This window comes from Castanea sativa, chromosome 11, assembly GCF_040712315.1.
Source record: "Castanea sativa cultivar Marrone di Chiusa Pesio chromosome 11, ASM4071231v1".
Classification (NCBI taxonomy): domain Eukaryota; kingdom Viridiplantae; phylum Streptophyta; class Magnoliopsida; order Fagales; family Fagaceae; genus Castanea; species Castanea sativa.
In genome coordinates this window covers 70,239,837-70,262,344 of record NC_134023.1, presented here as the reverse complement: position 1 = coordinate 70,262,344, position 22,508 = coordinate 70,239,837, and the positions used below count along the sequence as shown (strand labels likewise).

Genomic DNA, 22,508 nt, shown 5'->3' with positions numbered 1-22,508 from the left:
ATGACCTCTCTCTCTCTCTCTCTGTTTGTAAAATAATCTTCACTCAACAAGTTAGAAAGTTACATTTACAATTATTTGTTTATTTATTTATTTATTTTTTGCATAAAAAGTTACATTTAATGTTGCATTACTTAAGAAGACCTAAACTTTTTTCCCCCTAAGAAAGAAGAAGGCCTAAACTTAACTACAAGAGGCCAAAGACTTGATGTCAACGGTGAATTTCGTTATTTATTTATTTGAAAGAAACATTGTATCATATGAGCAAGTTTTATAAAGACAAGTGGTAATGGTGTGAAAATGGTTCTGTAGGAGATGGGTGAAGGGGAATGCCGTGAGTGGAGGAGAAGGAGAGAGTGGAATACCTGTTGGGATTAGTGTCCTTAAATCCTATTATATGATGCTATGTATGTTATTATTTATGACATTATGTATGACTTAATGTTGTGTTTAATAAAGTTGTTTTATTATTTTCTAAAAATAATGGTAACATGAATATTGAGACATCATCATATAGTCCATGAGATCTTCATCATCTCTTCTAGGGCTCCCTCGAATTCTACTCTGTTCCATCTAATGATCACTCTACAAACAAGTGGCAATTACTATTTGTTCTGTTTGTCACTTGTTTTGAAGAATAGACGTTTATGGATACTTATTAGAGGTTAAAATTAATCATAATATCATGTATTATGACCAGGCCAACGGTGTTTTACCTTATTTTGATTCAAAGTAGAGTTTATTCTTTCCCAAAAGCTTCACTCTATTATCGCAAATAATATAAGTATGACCACTGTTTCATGGTCATGATATTATGCTTCCAAAGCATGATCTTATTGAAATTTAAAGCACCCAATAATATCCTGAGCTTTCAAAACTAAACACTCTTAGAAATTTGATTATAAATTCAAAAATTAATACTAGCCAATCACACTGATTTATTACAATATACATTAAGTACTACAACGATGCACAAAGAAACATAGACTAAATTTTATTATCAAAGAAACTGAAAATAAAAATTGACACACATTACAGACGCATACAGCTCCAAGGTCGGCTATTTTTTTTTTTATTCCGTCATTTCTTCTCCCTTGATTGAATCTGCAAACCACTTAGCCTGACTCTTTCCAAAGCAGGAAAATTCGACCAATCTGGATCCTGGGAACAAAAATAACAAAACCAGAGGAAGTAGGCAACATCTGGAATGAGGAGAACAATTACTGTAAATCAAGAATATCAGAAAAGGGCCTTCTAAACCAATGGCTGTCCCTGCTTCTTTGTGTCGTATTGCACTGAGTCTGATCATTGCTTCTAGGAAAAAAACTGTGCTACAAAAATAAACAAGGCCGAAATAGTCGTCAAAATACCCGCCGTATATGCCTTATATGGATCACCGGCTATGGCGAGAAGTGCATAAGAATAGCTAAAACAGAGGGTGACATTGAGTGCGAAGAACAAAACCTTCATGTACCCATTTGGAACGAGGAAAATAATTAATGAGTTTGAGATCATAAATGTGATAGTATTACAAACGAGGAACACCGGAAAAAGGCCATCTTCGAAAGCAATGGCTGTCCCTGCTTGGTGTTCACACACTGCTGTGGTATTAAACGGAGTTGTATTGTCAATATTGGGGTTAAAAAAACTTGGTTTGGTTTTCGGTAGTGTTGTATTGGTTCCATCAAGACTACTCCCTACCTTAGTGGTATTGCACAAACCATTATCTTGCCAAAGTCCACCAGGAGGGCTAAGTACCGCTTGATAGCTGACTGTCACAAGCAGTACTGCAACCACCAGAAGCAAACTGCGCCTTTCTTCTGATAATTTCCTTATTTCACGCTTAAAATCCGTTTTCAAAAACTGAAAACAACTTGATACTGGTAGCCCTTGGTACTTTGCATACCTATTAGATGTAGAAAGAGATGAACCCGATTCTCCATTCTCTCCATTCTCTACTTGTGTCATCCCTTGCAAGATATCCCATGCTGTTTTATCCTCTAAATTCTTATGGTTTACATCGACAAATTTGTAACCCCAAGCAAGTAAGTGCTTCACAGCCTGCGTAATGTAAATCAGTCAAGTCTCATCCTTGCATAAGTTTCTTATAAGAAAAAAAAATGATCATAATGTATTACATGCAATTGCAAAGCCACTGAATCATTAAAATATAAGATAATTTTTTTTATATATTACGCCGGTGACAGAACTGTACATAGATCGAGGGAGGCCACCACTCACTAAAATTTTAAACATTTTAAAGTATATTTTAAATTTTGGGAAAAAAGTAGAAAGAAATTTATTTGACCCCAAAAATGAGTTTTGGTTCAAAAAATAAAATGGTCATGTAGACTATTCATGGTTGGTTATTTTAGATGTTTTATTTATTTATACGTTGTTAAAACTTAGTAGATGTTTTCTTTTTGCTAATATAATACTTAGTAGATGTTATTGGAGAGAACTTGCCCGTGATTGATTTTTTAATACTGCAACATGCAACACAGTATTGCCTTCATCATCCTTCCAATTCAAGATTGTTCTTTGATACGATTTAGCATTTTTATAAACATTTACTCCAAGCCATGTCACTAAGAATTTAAAAACCTCAAGCTTGTTATATTTGAGGGCAATATGCAAAGCAGTCTCGTTTCGCCCTGTCACGTCTACAACAGAATCAGGACAGACCAATAAAAATTCTTCCAATAGATCAAGGTGTTTACCACTTTCTACTATGTGATGCAAATGAGTGAGATGCTCCCTTCCTTTAAGTTTCATCTACTTATTTTATATATATATTTTATAACTAAAATTATAATCAAGAAGGAAAAAAAAATCATATTCTATTACATGCAATTGCAAACGCACAGGATAATTATAAGATAATATATATATTACGCCAGTGACAAAACTGTAAATAGACCAAGGGAGGCCACCACTCCCTAAAATTTTAAACATTTTCAAATAGTATATTTTGGTATAAAATATTTTAAATTTTGAAAAGAAAAAAAATGAAAGAAATTTACTTGACCCCAAAAAATGAGTTTTGGTTCAAAAATAAGATGGTTATCTAGACTATTCATGGTTGGTTATTTTATGTTTTTTTTTTCCCCTTTAATTCATATTTTGTTAATACTTAATAGATGTTAATGGAGAGAGCTTACCTCGATTTTATTTTTTAATGCTAACATGTGCAACACAGTATTGCCTGCATTGTCCTCCCAGTTCAGGACTTTTCTTTGATTAAATTCAGCATTTTTAGAAGAATTATTTGCAAGCCATCCCACCAAGAATCGAAATGCCTTGAGCCTGTTATATTTAAGGGCAATATGCAAAGCCGTCTCGTTTCGCACCGTCACATCTGTAATAGAATCTGGACAAACTGATAAAAATTCCTCCAATAGATGAAGGCTCTCACCACTTTCTACTACGTAATGCAAAGGAGTTAGCCGCTCCCTTCCTTTGACACGAAGAAGGTCCCCATCAATTTGTAGAAGCCGAACCACCAGCTGGGTACACTTATTCCTTAGAGCGAGGTGAATAGGGCTAAACCCATTTTGATTTTGTTTCCTTGCAAATGAGGGCTTTAAAGTCATCATCTCCAGGGCAAATTGGATGTTCCCATAAGATGCAGCTATGTGTAAAGGAGTATTAACAAATGGTAGCTCGTCGATGTGCTTCAAAAGTTGTACATCCTCTCCAATTAAGTTGTAAAATTCATCAATGTTATTATCATCACTTTGAGCATTTGAAGAAAGAGATACACCTGATAAAGCTCCAGCACTGTGTAGCATAAGCCTGATCTCTCTGCTATTTACTTGTGTTTGTCCTTGCAAGATGTCCCATGCTGTTTTGCCCTCTAAATTTGTAATATTTACGTCAACAAATTGGAACCCCCAAGCGAGTAAGTGACTAACAATCTGCATAATGTAAATTAGTTAAGTTTCATCCTTGGTTGTTCTTAATCCAAACGAATAAGCTTCTTCTTCTTTTATAATTTTTTTTAACTATAATTATAAATTTATAATTAAAGAAGGAAAAAATGATCATTATGTATTATATGCAATTGATAATTAAGCCAGTGAATCATTAGAAAAATAAGATAATTATTCTATATATAACTAGTGATGGAACTGTACGTACGTATACCAAGGGAGGCCATTACTCCCTAAAATTATAAACATTTTTAAGTAGTATATTTAATTAAAAAAATTTACTTGGCCCCAAAAAAGGAGTCTTGGTTCGAAAACAAGTTCAAAAAACAAAATGGTTATCTAGACTATTCGTAATTTTTTTTTATGCTCATATTTTGTTAATATTGAATAGAATTTAATGGAGAGACAAAACTTGCCTGGGTTTCATTTTTTGATACTGCAATGTGCAACACATTATTGCCTTCATCATCCTTCTGGTCCAGGACCATTTTTACATTTAATGACGCATTTTTAAAGAAATTTCTTCCAAGCCATCCCACCAAAAATTTGAAAGCCTCGAGCTGGTCATTTTTTAGGGCAATATGTAGAGCTGTCTCATCTCGTACTGTCACATCTCCAACGGAATCAGAACAAACTAATAGAAATTTGTCCAATAGATCAATGTGATGATCACCTGTTGCTACAACATAATGCAAAGGAGTGATACAATCCTTTCCTTTGACATGAGCAAGGTCCCTATCAATCTTTAGAAACTGATGCACTAGCTCAATATGCCCAATTTTTAGAGCAAGATGAATAGGGCTAAACCCGTCTGGATTTAGTTTCCGAGCAAATGAGGGCTTCAATCTCATCATCTCCATGGCAAATTGGATGTGCCCAGCAGATGCAGCTATGTGTAAAGGAGTTTGAACACGTGGTACCTGGTCAATGCGATCCAAAAGATTTACATCCTCTCCAATTAATTGGTGCAAGGCATTAATATCTCCACTTTCAGCAGCCTTCTTCATCCCCTCATTCATTTTAGAGAAGGCTGATATATTGAGGCAGGGTTTCTCTTAGTCTGATCTTGTTGATGTGTGCCTTGAATTAGTAGTGCTGCATACAACGAAGCCAATGTTACCAACTCATCCTAATTTGTTTCGAAGATCTCCAGCAAGTGGCCTAATCAAAACGTCAGTATGTTTTAAATTTTTATTCCTACGTGGTTTTGGCTGCTTTGGAGTATGGTTTCAATTTGATTTAGACTCTGCTCAATGGCAAGCCAGCTTCAGAGTAGCACATATTTTATGTTACTATATTTCCTTTCTCTATATCATAGCATATATTTTAGGTTACAACTTACAAGTGAGAGAAATACACTTCCTCTACTTCAAATCCTATATTGCCGTGGTTGTTATGATCGAATTATCCAAACAATAAGTAAAAAGAAAAAGACTTCGATATGAGTGTGGAATGATCTCAATCCCAAAAGAAATTTAAGAATGATTTTTATTTTTTATTAAAAAAAAAAGAGTTCTTTTGAGTAGAAGTGTCATTCTTTCAGCTTCTTTTTTAAATGTCATGTTAGATTCTTGGTGAATATGTTGGCTTCTTTTATAGAATAACATTTATGCATCTAAGTAGTCTGTACCACTTACAAAAGGAATTTTATCCATCATTGGTGTCATGATCTTCTAGGTGTCTGAAATAGTTTTATAAAAAATAGGAAATTTAACCCACATTGGCTTCATTTTTTTATATTTCTAAGATAGTCTTATAAAAAAAATTGGACAAATTTTTAAGATTTAGAATAATTTTTTTAATACACTAAACAAGCGCAGATCAACGTGAAGGGGCTAATATAGCCAGAAATGAAAATTTATTAGACCTTCAAAATGGTGAAACATGCATACCAAATGTATGAGTTTTATTTTTTATTTTTATTTTTTTAATATGACCAAATGTATGATTGATGCTAAAGGAAAATTATATTCCAATATACCTATAAATGAAAATTTATTACACCCTCAAAATTTCATAACATGAATATTAAATATATGAGAGATGTTAAGGATGTTAATAATTTTACTATGATTCTAAAAAATAGAAAATAAAAAATACTACAAAAGTCTTACAAAATATCATAACATGAATATTAAATATATAAGAGATGTTAAAGATATTACTAATTTTGTTACAAAAGTCTTACAAATTATATATCAACTTTTTATCACGAAGCAAAGAAGTAATAAAGAGTTTATCTAGTATGATATGGATGTGGCATCCCTTATATTTGTTGTCATTTCAGTTTTCAAGTATTTTATAGTAAAATTTATAATAGTTTAACGTTTTCTGACAAACTTAAAAATAAAGAAAAAATAATCACATTAAGTGACGAATTATGTTTTTGAAAATTAATAGTTGGAGGTGGGATGCCAATTCAAACCCATCAAGAGAAAAAACAAAATAAATAAATGAAGAAACAAATGGAAAAAGAAAAGGTGAAAAACTCAACATAAGTTTTACCTCAGGTAGTTGTCCTTCGTTCTTCTTCTTCTTCTTTTTCTTTTTCTTCTTTCAGTTTGTCCACTGGCTGCCAGACCCTTCGGTCTTTCTCATTACTTTATAGGATGGCTCCCCTCTACCGCTCTACGTTACCTCTATATTTTTCTAATTTTTATTTATTTATTTATTTTGACTTCGTGATACTCATCCTGTCATCCGTAGGCCAACCACTCTTCTCTCTTTCTTTAATCCAGTCAAGCCTTTTCTTCTCTCTCTCTCTCTTCAATTCTTTTTAAAATAACCTTACTTTGCTCTCTTTCTCTTTTAAATCCTTTTTGAATTTTGGTTTTTTTTTTTTTTTCATTACCCCTTTCTATTGGGCTGGCTATTTTTCCAGGAAGTACAATTAGTATTAGTGGATAAGATAATTAAGTTTTGGTGATATACATTAATACTTGCTTAGGATTAAAAGTGTATATCACCCTTTTTATACTTACCTTATAAATTATGAAAATATCCATTTATTTCCCGACTATTACCCGTGTAAAATTTTCTGTGGATGTGGTGCAAAACTTATTTTATCCATTAATATTTGCATTATTGAAGAATACCCAGACTAAGACTTGGCATCCTTGGTGTATTTCCACCCACTTCACGAAAATCTTTTTATATTTTACTAATATATAAAAAAAAAAGGTTGAAGAAGATAATTCATTTTCTTTTAATGAATAAATACATTTAGTTGACTTACTCTTATGATTTTCTTTCTTTCTCAAGTTTTTGCAATTAGGTCCTACTCAAGAAGAAGCCAAAACCTTTAGGGTCAATGGTGTTTTTCCAATTTCTTATCTATATCTATTACTTTCTTGGAACATGCTTAGCGATGGCTGATTACTAAACTATTGGTATTATGAGCTTTGCATTATTTAACAAAACCTATAAAGTCAATGGTGCTTTCCCAATCCCAATCCGGTATGTTCTTAGAAAATGTTTCATAGTTGTGCCTATTCCAAATCATATCATATACACCTACTATACCTAAGGGAGACCTCATCAATTTGAATAGAATAAACTAAATTAATTAGTGCCTAATCAAAAATTTAAAAAATATAAATAAATTTAGTTGGTTGGTGTCATACAACTACTATACCTATCGTTATCTTTTCTTTCTTAAAAAAAAAAAAAAAAAGATTTAATTGGTTGGTGCCATACAACTAGTGTAATTAACAAAGGCCTAATTAAATTAATGCCTAATTAGAACATTTTTAGATAAAAATAAATTTCTTTTAAAAAAATTAAATTAAATTTAGTTGGTTGATGCCATACAACTACTATACATAAGGGAGATAGAAAAATACTCTGACACACCTTGAATTTTGGATTAGTTGCATTTACACTCACTAAAAAAAAAAAAACTTTTATTTAAGTCAATTTATTATATAAAATTTTGTACTGTAGTAAATAGACCCCATTAACTTTATCTTTCATCAATTCAGTCCATAATCTTTGATAATGTAGCTGCAAGACACCGTAAAAAAGATCCAATCAGTTTGAATAACAAAAACAAAATTAATGTAAACTTTTAGAAGTTTAGGGTATTTGATTTTTACGTGGACTCCTTTTGGGTAGACTAGTGTGTGTGTGTGTATATATATATATTATATACATGGTTATTTGGTGTATTTCTTCATTCTCCTATCCATTGTACGGTTTTTTGGTTTGGTCTTCCCTTCTCCTGCCTACGGCACCTACCTGTATGTATTTTTTTCTCAAATATTTGTTATATATAACCAAATAGCATAAGCTTTATGTATTTGTTGTCTTTTGTTTAAGCTAGTTTTTCTTAAATTGATATAATTTATATGCTTATGGTTTGGGAATCTATTATTACTAGACCTATACCCACACAATGCGTGGGCTTTATAGAGTAATATAACCATGCAACCTTGGCTTGTAATGATCTCTTTACAAGTATAAGTTCTTTTAAGGTAGGGGCAAGGATTGAAGTTCAAATCTCTAGAAGGGAGGAGTTTCACACACATATACACTTAGATTATGCTAGAGTTGGATTTTTATCTCAAATTAAAAAAGAAATATATATATTTTTTTTTTGAAAACTTTCAATTTTTTATATTTTATTTTTTTAATTTCCAATCGAATAAATTCAAGTTTTCCTCGGTTAAATATTAGCATAAATGTGTATACTATGTTGAAAATGCTAAAGTAGATGTGGAAGAGGAAGCATATAATAGGAATACAAGAATACAAGAGTTACATAGTAGGTGTAGTCTTGGGCCTATACAATGGGTTTATATGTCTAATATTTCTCTAACACTCTCTATCTCTTGATTCCCCTTTTATTTGTTTGTAAAATAGTACTCTTCATTCAACAAGTAAAAAAGCCTACATCCATCTTCATTCAACAAGTATAAAAGCCTACATCCAGTACTGCTGGCATTTTCCTAGTATCTATCTTGTGCATTCTTTGAAAGTCTTTGCATTACTGAAGAACATCTAGACTAAGACTTGGCATCCATGGTGTATTTCCACCCACTGCAATGAAAATATTTTTATATTTTACTAATATAAAATAACAAAGGTCGAAGAAGATCATTCATTATCTTTTGATGAATACATTTAATTGACTTACTCTTATGATTTGCTTTCTTTCTCAAGTTTTTGCAATTATTAGGTGCTTTTCCAATTTCTTATCTATATCTATTACTTTCTTGGAACATGCTTAGTGATGAATGATGACTAGCCCAAACTATTGGTATTATGAGCTTTGCATTATTTAACAAAACTTATAAACTCAAAATGACGCTGTCAAAGACCTTGGCATCACTGGTGCTTTCCCAAACCCAACCTGGAATGTTCTTAGGAAATGTTTCATAGTGATGACTATTCCAAATAATATCAATACTTAGGGGAGACCTAATCTATTTGAATAGCAAAAAAATAAATTAATGCCTAATGAAAAATTTTAGAAAAAAATAAATTTCTTTTATAAAAAATTAAATTTAGTTGGCTGGTGTCATATAACTACTATACCTATCTTTATAATTTTTTTTGAAAAAAATAAATGTAATTGTTTGGTGCCATACAACTAGTATAATTAAGAAAGACCTAATTAAATTAATGCCTAATCAGAAAATTTTTAGATAAAAATAAATTTCTTTAAAAAAAATTAAATTTAGTTGGTTGGTGCCATACAACTACTAATACCTAAGGGAGACCTAATCAGTTTGAATAGTAAAAATAAATTAACACCTAATCAGAAATTTTTTATATAAAAATAAATTTCTTAAAAAAAAAAAAATTTAGTTGGTTGGTGCCATATAACTACTATACCTCAATTTAGTTGGTTGGTGCCTTTTGGAAGATCTATTATTTTGTATATTAGAAGTGAGAGAAATTATAATCCTCAAGGGACGATAGGTGAGAGAGATTATAATCTCCATGGATTCTATAATGCTTAAACTCTAGCTAGGAAGCATGAACATAGACACATATAAGGGTACAATACAACCACACAATATTTTTTTGAAAAAATAGGACACGACATGGCGGGATACACATATTAATTAATTATTAAATATATTGTCATTTATATTTCTCGAACCTTAGAAAGATATTATTTAGGATACATACATAGGAAGACTGTATCATGTAAGCTATTTTTTCAAAGAACTCAAGTTTATGGAACTCGAGTACCATAGAAAACTTGAATTTTCCAAACTCGAGTACCTAAAAAGTGATAGATTCTTACATATTTGTGAAACAGTGATAGATTAAATATATTTCGGTAAACAGTAGTATTTGGCCATTTTGGTCAACAATTATTGGTTTACATTTAGGTTCATGTAAACTGTACACATTTTTTTAGTCAAACATGTAAATCTTACATTAAAAAAAGAATTTAAACCAATAATTTTCTATATATAATATAATAAGAAAGATATACCAACTCTAGGATTGGATTGAAGGAGAGAAAAAATCCTTGCCCATTGCAAGTTACAGCAAACAGTGATCATTACCAGGGAACACAGTTTAGGCTGTTTAGCAGGTAATATTCGAAGTAACAACTAAGAGTCTTGAAGCACATTACAAGAGGAATGAGATTTATTAGTTCCCATCTCGGGTTTTTCATCCAGTTGACAACAGAACAACTGATCAAAGTCAGAATCCTCTGTGGCAACTGGCATGTTCACTCTCAGAGTCACTCAACAAATACCTTGTCTGCCTACGGTTCACCCTTTGAGGTCTTGCTCTTGCTCGTGCAACTTCAATGGTTTCTTCTTCTTCAGTATAAGTAGAAGCAGAACCCGAATTTTCTTCAATTACAGTTGCCTCATTTTAAGTAGCAGAGTGTAAGAATTTTTTCTAGGATAATCATTGGTCACTAAAAAGCTTAAATTATATCCCTCATAAAAAAAAAAAAAAAAAAAACTTAAATTATATAAAAACTAAAAAGAGAAAAGAAAAACTGATTGACAAGAGATAAAGTGACAGCTTTTCTCCTGTCACATATCTTATGTGACTTGCTATTATTAGTAAGTAAAAAAATATGTCAGAACGGGGTTCAAATTAGAATTAGTAACAGTTTAACTCCTGGATTTGTTGTAAAATTACTATAAAAATGTTGTGAATATAAGCATTACTCTTATATTTGTTGAACCCAAATTATTGTGATTCATATGTCATGGTGTTTGATATTTTTTTAAGGGTAGTCAAAATAGGATAATTTAGTATCTGTTTGGCAAAAATTATTTTTGCTAACTTATTTTTCTATTCAACTTATTTTTGCTACTATTCATAGGTTCTATTGCATTTTTTGTACTATTCATGGGTCTCACTGTACTATTTCAGCTAGCTTTTACCTTTATCTAAAGTACTTTTAACAAAAAAAATTTTCAATTTTAACAAAATAAGTAGATCTTAAATAAACCCATATTATGTAAAAATCATTCTCACCTTCTTTTTTTTTTCCCCTCTCTCTCTTAGCAATTGATTTTATGAAGAAGAAAAACGGAAACACAAATATAAGCATATAGCATTTACCTGCTGATTGACCAGACACTGACACAAATAAAACACAATGTTTATGAATAAGCCCCATATAAAACACAATGTTTAATCAATAAATTTTATTTTTTATCTAAAGTACTTTCAATAAAAAGTTTTCAGTTTCAACAAAATAAGTGGATCTTAAATGGACCCTCGTTATGTAAAAATCTTTCTCACCTCTTTTTTTTTTTTTTTTTTTTTTTTTCTTAGCAATTGATTTTATGAAGAAGAAAAACGGAAACACAAATATAAGCATATAGCATTTACCTGCTGATTGACCAGCCACTGACACAAATAAAACACAATGTTTATGAATAAGCCCCATATAAAACACAATGTTTAATCAATAAATTTCACCTTTTATATGTTCTGTTACTGTCAGAATTAATTAATTGAACAATAAAGATTGACTGTGACTCAAATTGGAACAAATTCATTGATTTGGGATTATATTTGACAAAATTCAATACCTAATCTAAAATATGAAATAAACATTGGATCTTAATATATGTAATTTACCACCAAAAGAAAAAATATTCGAAGTTTGAACCATGCACTGTCGGATCACGTTACAGGCAATGGAATTGGTTTGAATTGTCTGGATATATCAAATATTAGATGAATGGCCGATCGAGTGAAAATCAAAAGGTTGTAGAAAATGAGTTAATGTGGGCCCAAGTTGGGTCATTTAAAAAAAAAAAAAAAGACCAGCCTCAGTGTCAGTGGATCCCGAATACACATTTCAGTCAATTGCCATTTTCGTTTAGGGATTATTAAATTATCAATTGTGCTATTCACATTTTCTTATTTCTAGAATTTTGTGTGTTAACTTAGAATTAGATACCACATAAAATGTGGATGTATCTTTAATAATTAATGGATGTCTCTTCAAAATATGATTATTAGAATCAGTATGTTTAATGAAATGTTTGATGAATAAAATTTCGTTAAACATTGACCAATCTAGTGTTAGAGCATCTACATCAGTGGAGCTAAAAATTTAGCTATTTAGCACCACAAAAATTTATTTTATTTATTTTACTTATTCATATACTGCAGCAGTGGATCTATTTTATCTTTCAACACAATAAAATAATATAAACATCACAATAAAATAATATATCCACTACAATAAACAACAATCACAACCACCCGCAACTGCTACCGCTGCTACTATTGCCGCCGCTGCCGCTACCAACTCTTCTACCGCCACTGCGACCGCCGCCACAGCCCCCACCACTGCAATGATATTTTTTTACCACTTCATTTTTTTCTATAGAAAATTTACCACTTCCATTAAATATCCATTTTTATTATCTCTTTAATAAATAATATTGTGTCAGTGGGTTGGATTTTGTCATTTTAGTTTAAATTATTTTTATAAAAATAATGATAACTGCATAAAAATAAATAAATGCTATACAAACATAACAAAATAAAATGGTCACATATAGTCACATTGACAATAGATAAGAAAAACTGATAATGAACTATCATGTAATGATATAAAAATATGAAAACTGATAATGAACTATCAAGTTAATTAATTAATTTGGCTAATTAATTGATTAATTTACCATAAGGGGTCAATACATTCTTGGCCTATCAAGTGGTATTAGAGCGAGCACACTCTAATTAGGGTTAATTTTTGCTGTGTGATCCATTGACCCCTGTTGTCATGGCTACAACCGGCATGAAAAGATCTTTTGGTTCAAATACATCCTGTTTTTCTAATCTCTTCTTAATTGAGTGTATCAGAAAATGCAAGTCTAAAAGTTATTTGAAATCTATCATGATGATTAATGTTAAAGATCTTAGCATGACAAAGAAGAAACTAGATTGTCTCAGAATGAAAATGTGCAGAGGAGTTCATCTGAGAAAAATAAAGGTTAAAAGCTTTGTTCATAAATGGCAGATGAGAGAAAACACCATTCCTACTGATATTGTGGCTGCTCAAGACACATGACTGGAGACCAATCTCTCTTGAAGTCAAAGACATTGTACTATAAAATGATGCTTGACAGGGAGTTTCATATGAAAAAGGGAAAAAACTAATATTAGGCTGTATATTTCAGCAGATAAGACGCACAAAGATAACTTAAAGGTTGCAACAAAACAACCATTTTCAATAGAGAAAGAAGCTCTAATTTTCTGCAGCAAAACAAGGACTCCAGACCTAATTTATATTCATTCACTGTTTGAGCAAGTACTCATTTTCAGCCTTACAAGTGAACCACTTCATAATCATACGACAAATTCTTTATTTAAAAAAACAAAAGACAAGTTCAGTGAACAGTGTCAGAACACATTAGCCATAACAAGGGCATGATATTCAGCTGAATGGCTTTTTATGTTTCCGTTGCTTAGATTGACTGCAATGGATTTTCATTTCTATTCCCCTGCGATAGAGGGTGGCATAATGATATGATTTTACATTTTCACTAGGCTTGTCTTACCATGGCACAATATTTTTTGTTTTCAGATACCATAGTTCCAAACTTACAAAACAAGATGTTGGTGAAAAAAAAAGACGACCAAAGAGCTTCATCTGTATTTCCAGCTATTCATATAAGACTGTGAAGCACTATTTGCTATTGCTAACGGTTCAGCTAAAATGAATTTGTCCAACCTACACATTTGTCATCTGCTTCTTTAACAATTGAAAGTCCAGCACAGCTGCCTCCATGCCCATGAACCAGCTTTGCTGCCTGTGAGTACTATAACTGAATGCATACCCCTACACTGAATAGCAGGGCAGGCTGCACTTAACAAAGTCAAAGTCCTCAATAGACCAACCGAGAATCATTATTTGTTCTTTTTTTTCACTTGTTTTGAAGAATAGTCATTGATGGATTCTGTGCATTATGACCGGGCCAATGGGGTTTTAACTTATTCTGATTCAAAGTAGAGTTTATTCTTTTCTAAAAGCTCCACTCTAACATTGCAAACAATATAAGTATGACCACTGTTTCATCGTCAGGATAGTATGATCTTTTTGAAATTTAAAGCGCCCATTAATATCCGGAGCTTTTAGAACCAAATACTCTTGAAATATAAGGTATTAGAGAAATTCAAAAATTAAGTAACGCTATGCAATCACACTGCTTTATTACAATATAATTAAGTAGTTCAACTATGCCCATAGAAACATAGACTAAATTTTATTACTATCAAAGAAACAAAAGTATAAATTGACACACATTACAGATGCATACAGGTCCAAGGTCGGCAATTTTTTTTCCCCGACAATTCTTCTTCCACGATTGAATCCTCAAACCACTTAGCCTGACTCTTTCCAAAGAGGGAAAATTCGCTAGTAAGATTGCAGAAATCAAGGCTAAAAGAAAAACTGAAATAATTTACCAATCTGGAGCCTGAGTGAAGAAAACTAACAAAACTAGAGGAAGTAGGCATTGATTTCGAAGAAATTAAGGTACCTAGTCTAAAAGCAGTATATAAACAAAGTAGGCAAAGAACGAGTAGAAAATCATCGGTAATGCAGTATCGGTTATGGTACTGACTGAATAAAAATAGCTTGCAAAGAGGATGATATTGAGTGCAGTGAACAGAGACTTAGTGTGAATATCTACAATGAGGTGAACAGTTAAGAAGGTTGAGACCAAAAATAGCGCGGTATTAGGGATGAGGAACAGCCAAAGAAAAAGGCCATCTTTAAAAGCAATGGCTGTACCTGCTTTGTGCTCACACACTAATGTGGTATTGGACTGATTCGGATAAATGATTTTAGGAAAATTACTACTCCCTACTGATTGATTAAAAGGTTGGCACTGACCATTATCTTGCCAAAGTCCACCAGGAGGAGTGAGTACCGCTTGAAAGCTGAGTGTTACAAGCAGTGCTGCAACCACCAGAAGTATATTGCGCCATTCCACTGTAAATTTCCTCATTTCACGTCTTAAATTCTTAAGCAAAAAAGCATCAACATATGACACTGTTAACAGCCTTTGGTACTCTGGATTTGGATACCTATTAGATGTAGAAAGAGATGAACCCGGTTTAGCTCCAGCACGGCGTAGCATATCCCTAATCTCTCTGTTGTCTTCTCGCGAGATGTCCCATGCTGTTTTATCCTCTAAATTCTTTTGGTTTACATCCACAAATCTCATACGCCCACGGTTTACACCCATAGCCATAAATGTCGTTTCCATAAAATTCACAAATCTTGATTCTATAAATCTGTTAGCCCAAGAGAGGAAGTGTCTCACAACCTGCGTAACGTAAATTAGCCAAGTCTCACAGCCTGCGTAACGTAAAAGATAAGATATATATATTACATTGGTGACAGAACTGTACATAGATCAAGGGAGGCCACCAGTCCCTAAAATTTTAAACATTTTTAAATAGTATATTTTGGTATAAACTATTTTAAATTTTGAAAAGAAAAAAAAAAAAATTTACTTGGCCCTGACAAATGAGTTTTGGTTCAAAAAATAAAATGGTGATCTACACTATTCATGGCTGGTTATTTTATGTTTTTTTTTTTTCCTTTTATTCATATTTTGTTAATACTTAGTAGATGTTAATGGAGAGAGCTTACCTGAGTTTGATTTTCTGATACTAAAATGTGCAACACATTATTGCCTTCATTGTCCTGCCAGTTCAGGACTTTTCTTTGATTAAATTCAGAAGAATTATTTGCAAGCCATCCCACCAAAAATTGAAATGCCTCGAGCCTGTTATATTTAAGGGCAATATGCAAAGTCGTCTCGTTTCGCACTGTCACATCTGTAATAGAATCTGGACAAATTGATAAAAATTCCTCCAATAGATGAAGGCTCTCACCACTTTCTACTACGTAATGCAAAAGAGTTAGCCGCTCCCTTCCTTTGACACGAAGAAGGTCCCCATCAATTTGTAGAAGCCAAACCACCAGCTTGGTATACTTATTCCTTAGAGCGAGGTGAATAGGGCTAAACCCATTTTGATTTTGTTTCCTTGCAAATGAGGGCTTTAAAGTCATCATCTCCAGGGCAAATTGGATGTTCCCATAAGATGCAGCTATGTGTAAAGGAGTATTAACAAATGGTAGCTCGTCGATGTGCTCCAAAAGTTGTACATCCTCTCCAATTAAGTTGTAAAATTCATCAATGTTATTATCATCACTTTGAGCATTTGAAGAAAGAGATACACCTGATAAAGCTCCAGCACTGTGTAGCATAAGCCCGATCTCTCTGCTATTTACTTGTGTTTGTCCTTGCAAGATGTCCCATGCTGTTTTGCCCTCTAAATTTGTCCTATTTACATCGACAAATTGGAACCCCCAAGCGAGTAAGTGACTAACAATCTGCATAACGTAAATTAGTTAAGTTTCATCCTTGGTTGTTCTTAATCCAAACGAATAAGCTTCTTCTTCTTTTATAATTTTTTTAACTATAATTATAAATTTATAATTAAAGAAGGAAAAAAATGATCATTATGTATTATATGCAATTGATAATTAAGCCACTGAATCATTAGAAAAATAAGATAATTCTTTAATATATTACTAGTGATGGAACTGTACGTACGTATACCAAGGGAGGCCATAACTCCCTAAAAATTTAAACATTTTTAAGTAGCATATTTAATTAAAAAAATTTACTTGGCCCCAAAAAATGAGTCTTGGTTCGAAAACAAATTCAAAAAACAAAAATAGTTATCTAACCTATTCGTAATTTTTTATGCTCATATTTTGTTAATACTGAATAGATTTTAATGAAGAGATAAAGAACTTGCCTGGGTTTTATCTTTTGATACCGTAATGTGCAACACAGTATTGCCTTCATCATTCTTCTGGTCCAGGACCGATTTCACATTTAATGAAGCATTTTTAAAGAAATTTCTTCCAAGCCATCCCACCAAAAATTTGAAAGCCTCGAACTGCTCATTTTTTAGGGCAATATGTAGAGCCGTCTCATGTCGCTCTGTCACATCTCTAATGGAATCAGGACAAAATGATAGAAATTTGTCCAATAAATCAATGTGATCATCACCTGTTGCTGCAACATAATGCAGAGGAGTGATACACTCCTTTCCTTTGACACGAACAAGGTCCCCATCAAGCTCTAGAAGCTGGCGCACTAGCTCAATATGCCCATTTTGTAGAGCAAGGTGAATAGGGCTCAACCTATTTGGATTTAGTTTATGAGCAAATGAGGGCTTTAATATCATCATCTTCGTGGCAAATTGGATGTGCCCAGCAGACGCAGCTACGTGTAAAGGAGTTTGAATAAATGGTACCTGGTCAATGTGATCCAAAACATTTACATCCTCTTCAATTAACTGGGGCAAGGCATTAATATCTCCACTTTCAGCAGCCTGTGTCATCCTCTCGTCCATTTTAGAGAAGACTGATATATTAAGGCAGGATATTTTTTGGTCTGAACTTGTTGATGTGTGCCTTGAATTAGTTGTTCTACATACAACAAAGCCAATATTACCACCTCATCCTACTTAGTTTCGAAGATCTCCAATATGTCACCTAATTAAAACATCAGTATGTTTTAGATTCTTATTCTTACGTTGTTTTGGCTGCTTTGGAATATTATTTCTATTTGACTTAGATTCTGTTTCATGGCAAGCCAGCTTTAGAGTAGCATATATTTTAGGTTACTATTTATTCTTTCTCTATATCATAACAAAGTATTTCTTATTTGTGAGAGAAATACACTTCCTCTACTTCAAATCCTTTATTGCCGTTGTTGTTATTATTGAATTATCCACATAAAAATAGGTAAAACGAAAAAGACTTCCCCATAAGTGTGGAATACCTCAATCCCAAAAGAAACTTAGAAATGAATTTTTTTTATATTAAAAACAAAGGAGTTCTTTTGTAAATTTCATGTTGGCTTCTTGGTGAATATGTTGTATGATGATTTAAAATTTATTTCCCAAAAGGAAAAAGAAGTTCAATGGGAAAGCTAGGATATGTCTACAATTAAATGTTTTCAATTTACAAGTCATTATAGAATAATACTTATTTCTACATCTAAGTAGTTTGCACCGTAGGTTCCAGTTAGTTCAATTGGTAAAATCTCTGATAATTAAATAAGAGATCTGGAGTTTAATTTTCGTTTATACTAAAAACCGATTGATGTCTTGATCTGATGATAAAGAGGACAATTATCATAAGCGGATGACATCCTTCATTGGTGTCATCTTTTAGATGTCTAAAATAGTTTAATAAGAAAAACACTCTCATCCCTTGAGGTTTGAAGAAATTAACACTTTCCCCTTTTTGTTTATATTAGTGACATAATATTCCAAAGTTCTATAAAAATCTCTTTACAAAGTTTAACCATGGTTAGTAAAAATATAAATGATAATTTAAGAATAAAAATTCAAATTTTATCAAGCACCAAAAGACTTGCAAGATAAATCTATCAACAACCCCTTGAACAATAAAAATCATACTTAATATTTTAAAATATACCTTAATTAAAAATTTAAAAAAATAGATTTTAATTATGAAATTGAGGATAATTTGGAAAACCTACCATTAAGAAAATGACAAGTTAATACACAACATTTTAAATATTAATTTAACAAAATTTGATCAAATGGATATTCAAGGGTAGAATGTCATCCTTCCAAATATCAGGGGAGGGAGTGTCCTAAAAAAATGGGACAAAATTTAAAGATTTAGAGAATTTTTTTTAAAAAGAAAATCCACTAAACGTGTGCACTTAAGCATATCAACTTAAAAAAAGTTAATATACCAATAAATATAAATTTATTAGACCTCAAAATGACACAACATGCCTTCTAAATATGGGTCATGTGAGAGAAATTGTTAATAAACCATATTAGGAAAGTTTTTTTATTACTTTCATAGGAAACATAAAAAGCTATCAACATAAAAAGCTTTATTATTTTCCCAAAAAATATTTCTAAAAATAGTTCTTAAACCAATGTCTTAAACATTTCTCACTATATATAGGTGATGCTAAGGAAAATCATCCTCCAATATACCTTTAAATGAAAATTAATTACACTCAAAATGCCATAGCATGAATATTAAATATAGGACAAAGTTTGGTCACTAAAAAGACTAATATGACATGATTACATACCTTAAAAATCTAACTATTAGATTGTATATTTGTTATATCCTTAACATGTATGTCAAATTTTGTGTTAGTTAGATGTTATTTACCATTCGGTCTATCAACTTATTTTTTATACATAATTTTATATTACAACACTTGAAATTTATATATTTGATTAATGACATAACTATTGGTCTTTGATTTTGTAGAAATTTTGCAAGCATGAAGAATATAGGAAAAAAATATAATCCAATGGTAAATTTTTCAGAATTCACATCAAATAAAAAGATATTGAGCAGAATACAATTAAGTTTGTAGCCATCAGCTACAACTAAATTTGTAGTCAAGCTTTTTACTTAAATATATGAGAGATGTTAAGGATATTTACTAATTTTACTAGAAGTCTAACAAATGATGTGTCAACCTTTTCATCAAGAAGCAAAAAAGTAAAAATGAATTTATCTAATCTAATATGAAAAATGCTAGAATTACAATTTTTTTATAAATTGCTGATGTGGCAAATGGTAATTGATAATTAAAAAAGTAATGTTAGTAATAGACCCAAATGAGAACTAGTAAAAATTTGCAAATTCAATGATTTGTAAAAGTGTTATAAAATATTTGGGCTAAATTTAGATAGAATTACTTAGATATTGTTCGCCTAGATTCCCCTTTTAATTTTTTTGACATTTGTCACTTAGCCAAATAAGCAAACCGGCGTTATCTTATCTCTCTTTTTTACCTTTTCTTTTCTTTAAACCTTTTTTTTTTTTCGTTCCTAGGCTGTGAGAAATCCAGATCCAGTCAATATGGCTTCATTTTATACTACAATCCTCAACAGTAATTTCCTCCTCTTCCTTGCTTTCTTCCTTTCTTCTTTTTTTCCCAAGGAACCAAGCAGAATTTTGAACCATATTTTCATTACCACAACCAAGCAACTACAACACCCACCAGGCCACCACCAAATTCAACCCAAATATCAACACAAACCCACAAAATCAACCTCCAGACACCCAAATCCACCACTACAATGACCAGTTACGACCACCCAAATCCAAATCTCCCATCGTTTTCGGACTGCTTAAACAGCGCATATACTATGTAATTGTTTTGTTATATTAATGATATTCTATCTCCTTACCTCAAAAAAGAACAGTTTATAAGTAATAAACCCAACCCTAACTGCTAGAATTCAAACCCATTAAGAGGAAAAAGCAAAAAGATTAAATAAATAAATAAAAAGAAGAAAAATTCAACATAAGTCTGACCTCAGGTGTTTGTAATTCGCTCCCTTCTTCTTCTTCTTCTTCGTTGTTTTCAGTTTGTACACCGGCTGCACTATTCTCATTGATTTATACAATCCATGCGCTCTCCTCTACGTTACCTTTATGTTTTTCCAATATTTTTATATTGACTTCGTGATTCTCATTCATGGGGCCGACCACTCTTCTGTGACTCTCCTTAAATCGTAGCAAACCTTATCCATATCTTTTCACACTTTTTCTTTTAAAATCCCAGGTTAGTATTTACTCAGAAAATCCAAGCCCATCTACACCTGCTTTGTAAAAAGTTCATAGCTTTTAGATTATAGTGAGATTTTGGAAGGACATATGTTTGTATGAACTAATGATTTTTTAAAAAAAATTTAGCTTTCTTAGCCTTCAGATCTAGAGTTACTAGATGAACCTAAATTGTGCAAAAAAACAAAAACAAATAAAGATGGAGGCCTCGTCAATTTTTCTCTGATTTTTATAGCATTCTTGGCTTCTTACCCTTCTATTCTCTTTTTCTTTCACACTATCAATAACCAAATAATATATATAAACTGTTACAAATTTTTCTGTAAAAAAAAAAAACTTAAAAACTCACACCAAGTGGATATGTTACCTCAATTTTTTTTTGGACATGATACCTAATTACTACATGTTTTGATTTAATTTATACTTTTACTGCTATTTTATTTATTTTTATCAACTTTTTTTTCTCAATATTTTCATCTATGAACAAGATTAATTTATTTTATTGTTTAACACACGAGTTTTATTTTAGTAAACTTCAAAAATTTTGGATAATCCAGATTTATATTTAGCACTTTATTCATTTTTTATTTTTATAGGAATGTTATCTTTTTATTTTTATTTTTAATAAGAAATGGGCATGTTATCATTATATTAGCAAGCTATGCAACACAATTCAAAATTTGGCCTTTTTTTAATTATTTTTTTAACTATAAAGTTCTTGGATCGCAAAAGGGAAACTTTTCTTCCACGTCAAACATTGAGGTGAGTGAATTGGGGCTAGCTTCTGATTAAATTTTCTATAAATCTCTTTAAACATGTTTAGAGCCATACTTTTTCTTTAATAAAATAGAGAATTAGTTTGGAGGGATCTCCTTGTTACAAACTCATGCAAAATTTGGATGATTTGGAGTATCTTTTTTAGTTGAGACATTTAGGCATAATGGGTAAGTTTCCTTATGTGTACCAAATGACAAAGTTTGGATACAATTAAACTTCAAATATTTTCTGCAAAGTGGTCCTTAATTATTTTGCCTAATTGTTCCAAGTCCTAACTCATAAAAATTTTCTGCAACGACACCTTTATTTGCCTTCCACATCATTTAATTGTCCTCTTTTATTTTGTAAGTTAAGTACTCATTTATTGTGATAAGCTTGGACTTTTTTAGAAAGGTGATTGCTTAGCTTGAGCATAGTAAGTAATTTTTGCTTAAAACTTTGTACTTGAAATGTTAATAATTGTGTTGGGGTGGATTGTTGAGTTTGAGCAAGCGGGTGGCTTGCATGGTGTTATAAGGTCATTATAATTGATATTGGGAGTGTTTATTAAATTTGGATGTATATGGTTGAGTTATATTTGTTGATTACTTTTTGAACTTCAATACTTGTAAGCATCCTATATTTGTGATTATGATAATTGCGTTGGGGTGGATTGTTGAGTTAGAGCAAGCGGGTGGCTTGCA

At 31.6% G+C, this 22,508-nt stretch overlaps 2 protein-coding genes across 3 annotated transcripts; both read right to left on the bottom strand.

Annotated features, from left to right (window-relative positions):
* Nucleotides 1–926: 926 nt before the first annotated feature.
* Nucleotides 927–6,594, bottom strand: LOC142617347 (uncharacterized). Its single transcript, XM_075790150.1, has 4 exons — nucleotides 6,435–6,594; nucleotides 4,346–5,024; nucleotides 3,159–3,914; nucleotides 927–2,058 (listed from the first exon to the last, which is right to left on the bottom strand). Exons 2-4 carry the CDS (start codon nucleotides 4,946–4,948, stop codon nucleotides 1,312–1,314), a joined length of 2,106 nt encoding a protein of 701 aa, XP_075646265.1. The 5' UTR covers nucleotides 4,949–5,024; nucleotides 6,435–6,594; the 3' UTR covers nucleotides 927–1,311.
* An 8,020-nt stretch (nucleotides 6,595–14,614) lies between these two features.
* LOC142617346 (uncharacterized) lies at nucleotides 14,615–21,321 on the bottom strand. Of its 2 annotated transcripts, XM_075790149.1 has the most exons (5): nucleotides 20,797–21,321; nucleotides 17,474–17,895; nucleotides 17,217–17,404; nucleotides 16,039–16,785; nucleotides 14,615–15,709 (listed from the first exon to the last, which is right to left on the bottom strand). In XM_075790149.1, the coding sequence occupies exons 1-5, from the start codon at nucleotides 20,874–20,876 to the stop codon at nucleotides 14,918–14,920; spliced, it is 2,229 nt and encodes a 742-aa protein (XP_075646264.1). In that variant the 5' UTR covers nucleotides 20,877–21,321; the 3' UTR covers nucleotides 14,615–14,917. The 2 variants fall into 2 exon arrangements, with proteins under 2 accessions (XP_075646264.1, XP_075646263.1); XM_075790148.1 differs by having other exon boundaries at nucleotides 17,217–17,895.
* Between the last annotated feature and the right edge of the window lie 1,187 nt (nucleotides 21,322–22,508).